The sequence below is a fragment of the Octopus bimaculoides genome, chromosome 10 (genome assembly GCF_046866305.1).
Source record: "Octopus bimaculoides isolate indiv1 chromosome 10, ASM4686630v1, whole genome shotgun sequence".
Classification (NCBI taxonomy): Eukaryota; Metazoa; Mollusca; class Cephalopoda; order Octopoda; family Octopodidae; genus Octopus; species Octopus bimaculoides.
The window spans coordinates 80,252,773-80,257,772 of NC_142937.1; the positions used below are offsets into that span (position 1 = coordinate 80,252,773).

The 5,000-nt window shown below is 37.7% G+C and overlaps 1 protein-coding gene across 5 annotated transcripts in view; it reads left to right on the plus strand.

Annotated features, from left to right (window-relative positions):
- LOC106869536 (bursicon) overlaps positions 1–5,000 on the plus strand; it is a 174,857-nt gene that overhangs the window by 167,819 nt on the left and 2,038 nt on the right. For all 5 annotated transcript variants that reach the window (XM_089358850.1, XM_089358849.1, XM_089358848.1 and 2 more), the window contains one exon: positions 3,125–3,389. In XM_089358850.1, the coding sequence (XP_089214976.1) occupies positions 3,125–3,389 (265 nt within the window). The remainder of the gene's footprint in view (positions 1–3,124; positions 3,390–5,000) is intronic.

Genomic DNA, 5,000 nt, shown 5'->3' on the forward strand with positions numbered 1-5,000 from the left:
ATATTTAAAGAGAATTTTAAAACCGTTTTATTTGTCTGTTACGATGGAAATGGATAATTCCTTTGATCACCAATCCATTTCGTCTTAAAACCGAATGGCGCCAAACCAAAAGATTTCCAAGCAAGTTCTGCCAAATTACCTGGCCGTGGTTGGACATAGCAAAGTTAAGCTGAACATAAGTTAGTTACTTAATGTAGTTTACCCCTAGGTCGGCTCGACTTGATCGATACTAAGATAAAAGACAGTCCAGCTGTCATCACCCGACCCTTATTTGTTTATATTTAGAACTACAGTATGGTTTAAAATTTAATGTAAGACTTACTACCTTTGCTTCTATAACCATCACATATGCATCAATTATTTTTGCATCTTAACCGATGCATTTATCTATCTTCGCATTCTGAAGAGATTTACTTAAGCCAGTAAATCGAAACGATCGTAAACGCTACCTTCATCTCTGCTTCTTCCTTCTTTGCTATCTAATTAAACTAAAGGCATACCAACGAAAACCACGAGTTTCCCTTTGTTATTTACATTCATTTTCTTCTCCTATATGACCTAAACTACGGTTTACCAACCGAACCACCTGGTACCGTACAACCTTACAAAAGACTGTACCTACCCAGGTAATAACCAGGAGCGACTTTGGATTTAATTATCCCTTAGAGGTATTAAAACCCTCTAACTCATACCTATATATATATGTGTGTGTGTGTGTATATATATATATATATATATATATATATATATATATATGCAGCACGGAATTTTGTTAGTGAACAGGTTGCGGTCTGAAAGCGACGAAAATATTTTGACAAATTAAATTTAAATGTTTAAGTGAATCTAACGGCTTTTGTGTTTCTTAAATGGCTTATAAACACCTTCCACGCTGCAATTGTTTTCGTTCCAGCACACGATCTCAGATCAGGTCACTTGCTATGCAAGTACATCTCTCTCTCTCTCTCTCTCTCTCTCTCTATATATATATATATATATATATATATATATATATATATACCGGAGTAAGCACATGAAATGTGCAACAAGGTGGAAAAAAGAGTACTCAAATACCAGAGGTAGAGTAATATGCTTTATTTATTTCTGCTGCTTTTAAATAAAGTATATATATATATATATATATATATATATATATATATATATATATATATATATATATATATATATATATATATATATATATATATGTTAATTCTCTAAATGAAGTATTAACAGTAACTGCACGATAAAGTGTAGTATATTGCCACTTAAGTGTGGCTGACCCCTAGGGGTGGATGTTACTGTTGCTTTTAGCCCCAGGAGGACATCTCCTCCAGCTGGCTTATCGACACGACTGTGATATATATATATATATATATATATATATATATATATATATATATATATAATGTATGTATGTGTAAACCCTAGATGAGGGTTCCACAATTCTTTGCTGGCCAAGCCATACAAATGATTTGCTTATAATGGTCAAATATTCGTGCTGTACATTAGATCTTTCCCTCCATCAAATAAACGTTACCTGGACAGGCGACACGATGTGCTACACGTCAGCTTTCGAAGGGATTCTAGCGCCCTAACCATTTGATTCTTCCCGATGTGTACTCATTTCCAGAGACTGGAGAGACTAGATTTAGTTCTTATTGTCTTGGGAACTGGCCAGACGTCGAGGAAATTCCTGAAGAGCAGGTTACTGAATAAAGAGAAATAAAATACACTCTATCTCGGCGTTGAGTACTATTTACCTGTTTGGTAGAAACAAACACATACCGCTGTGTGTGTGTCTGTTTGTGTGTGTCTGTCTGTTTGTGTATGTGTGTGTCTGTTTGTGTGTGTGTTTGTTTGTGTGTGTGTGCGTGTGTGTAGTTGTGTTCGTTTAAGCATGCATCTATACAGATACACACGTGCTCACAACTAGAAAAATAAACATGATATTCCTTTGTTAAACTTTCAATTAATTAATTAATTAGACAAAACAAACAAATTAGTGAGAGAAGCATATTTAATTGATTCATTATCGGAGTTCTGTACAGATTGTTTATTTGTTTATTTTGTTCTTTGGGATCGGAGCAAATGCTGTTGATGGGGGTGGCGAGAATTTTGTTACGTGTGTGTGAGCAGATCTTCGTGTAAGCTTGTGTCCGTTTAGATGTTTATGCGTAGGAGTTTGTTTGAGGTGGGTCGGTGGATGTGTGTGTGTGTGTGTGCGTGTACGTGCATGCGCACGCCTGTGATGTGTGTGTGTGTGTGTGCGTGTGCATGCGTGCGTGCGTGTGTGTGTTACAGGATGAAAAGTGGTGTTCATCTCTTCTCCATCTCAGTTATGAAGCCTCACAGATTGATGATGGGACAGGAAGTTTGGCATTGAATAGAAATCGGTTCATTAAAACCATCTGACCAACTAATACACCACCACCACTATCACCACCACCACTATCACCACCACCACTACCACCGCTTCCACCAATGCCATGAACTCCAACTGAGTGTAAACCACTACCATCTTCCTAATGATTTTCTCTACCGCCAACGCCACCACTATTACCGGTGACACAACCATCATCAACGTCACCATAAAGACTACCGCCGACACATCAAAAACAACGATCATCATCATCATCATCATCGTCATCCTGGTCGTCGTACAACCGACATTGGCGTTAGGGTTACCAACACCATTACAGCAGACACATACCAGAAGCACTACGAACACCAACACCACACGCCACAACTAATACTACAACTACCACCATTGATGATGATGATGATGATGATGATGATGATGTTGATGATGATGATGATGATGATTATGATGATGATGATGATGACGGTGGTGGTGGTGGATGCGATGATGGTGGTGGTGGTGATGGTGGTGGTGGTGAGGACGATGATGATGATGATGATGATGATGATGATGATGACAAACAGATAGATCGATAAATAAATCTGTGTGTGTGTGTGTGTGTGTGTGTGTGTGTGTGTGTGTGTGTGTGTGTGTGTGTGTGTGCTTATGTGCTTGTGTGTATGTGCGTTGTGTGTGCGCGCGTGTGTCATCATGCAATTATCGAATTATGTAAATACATTTACCGTCTTTCCGTTGTGATTGCAGGTAGTTTATACATTTATGCTGTGAGTGTTTTCGTTCCCGAACGCTTTGTTACTGCCAACCCCTTAAGTTTGTCCTTCATAAGAACGGCTTATACAACCAATAACACAAAATGTGGCGTACAAGGAGTCATAATGAGCATCCATCCTCCCCGGGAGAAAGTGCATCGCTGTTCAAGCAGCATCATCAAAACATTTGGCTGTAGAGGTCAATGTTATTCATACACCGAAATGAACAGTAACCTCACAAGAGTCATTCGTTCCTGCAGGTGACTATATACATTATTATTATTATTATTATTATTATTATTATTATGTTTTTTTTTTCTTCTTTCTTCAAATTTTTTCCCATCTCTCGCCGAGTGTTTTCCGTACACCTAGGGCAGAGAAACGTTGTATACATTCCCAATTTACACGCGCAAATTCATAGGTAAAACATGTATTTAAGAAAAGAAAAAATCATGAATGGATGTTGTTTTCACAGCGATAATGCTCTTCTTAGTACATGAGTCGTTCCAGTTAGCACGATTTTTTGCACCTCCTGTAAAGATGGTAAGCCTGGTATCGGCTTTTGCTTTGTATTTGTGCAAGTTGACTCCAAATCTCACCCAGCGACCTCAAGAGACAACAAGTTAGAAGTTCAGGTTAGTGTTATGCCTAGGGTGTCATATATTTGGTTTTGTAAAGAGTATTGTTCTAGAGAATGTCAGTCGAAACAAAAGTAAATTAGAAGTTTGTTTTAAAAGTAATTTGATTATATGATGATTATCTGATGTTAAAATGGCCGTAAAAAGTGTTTGCTATTATGTACATTTAAAAGTATTCTGACACTGCTTACAAATTAAGATGTTTGGGGGATTACATAGACAATATTTTACGTAGGATATGAGCAGTTCCCATGAGCACTATTTATTGAATTTCTTCCATTTTGGGACTTCCGGGAATCATTCCTAAGGCACCTATGACAACAGGTATTGTTTTAGTCTTGAGGTTCCAGATTCTGCCAATTTCTATTTCAAGATCTTTATACTTGCTCAAAGTTTTGGTTGGTCTTGACAAAGACATGTCGATTGGGACAGTCATATCGATGAGGAAGCATGATTTTTGTCTGAAATCCTTCAATATATCTGGCCTATTTGCATCTATCTTTCTGTCAGTTTGAGCAGCATAGTTCCAAAAGAGTAATATGTGATCATTTTCAAGTACTGGAGGTGATTGAGTTCCCTCTAGTTTTCATCTTGAAGTAGGTCCAAGTCTTTGCAAATTACCCAGTGAATATACTGTGCAGCTCTATCGTGCCTGAGATACTGGGTAGGTGCAAGAAGGCTGCACAGGGAGACAACATGACCGATGGCTTTTTGGAGTTGGATGACATTCTATATAGAGAAATGTAAGTCAAGGTCAGCAAGGCGTATCAAAAAAGAACGTGAATGCCTAAATATCTATACCCACTACCGTCGGGTTCACCCATAGTCTCTCCTGATGGTAAGCGCAATCCTCTGCAGGCTGCTTTCTTCCCTGGTATTGCAACATCTATTATCTTTACTTCATTTTCATTTTTATGGACGACTACTATATCTGGTCGTCTCGCCTCTATGACTTGGTCGCACTGCATGTTAAAATCCCAGATTATTATTATTATTATTATTATTATTATTATTATTATTATTATTATTATTATTATTATTATTATTATGTTATAAAAACTCACAGCTTATTTTGCTGTGTATAACGGAAAGTGTCAGTTGTCCACAGCCAGCAGACTCAGGTGACACTTGTTTACTGGTCATGCTTCAAGAACCCTGCGAAGAATTCTTGCAGCTCCAAGCAATGCTGATTTTTCTAGGTGTTCTACTTTCACACTTCCACCGATCATTTTC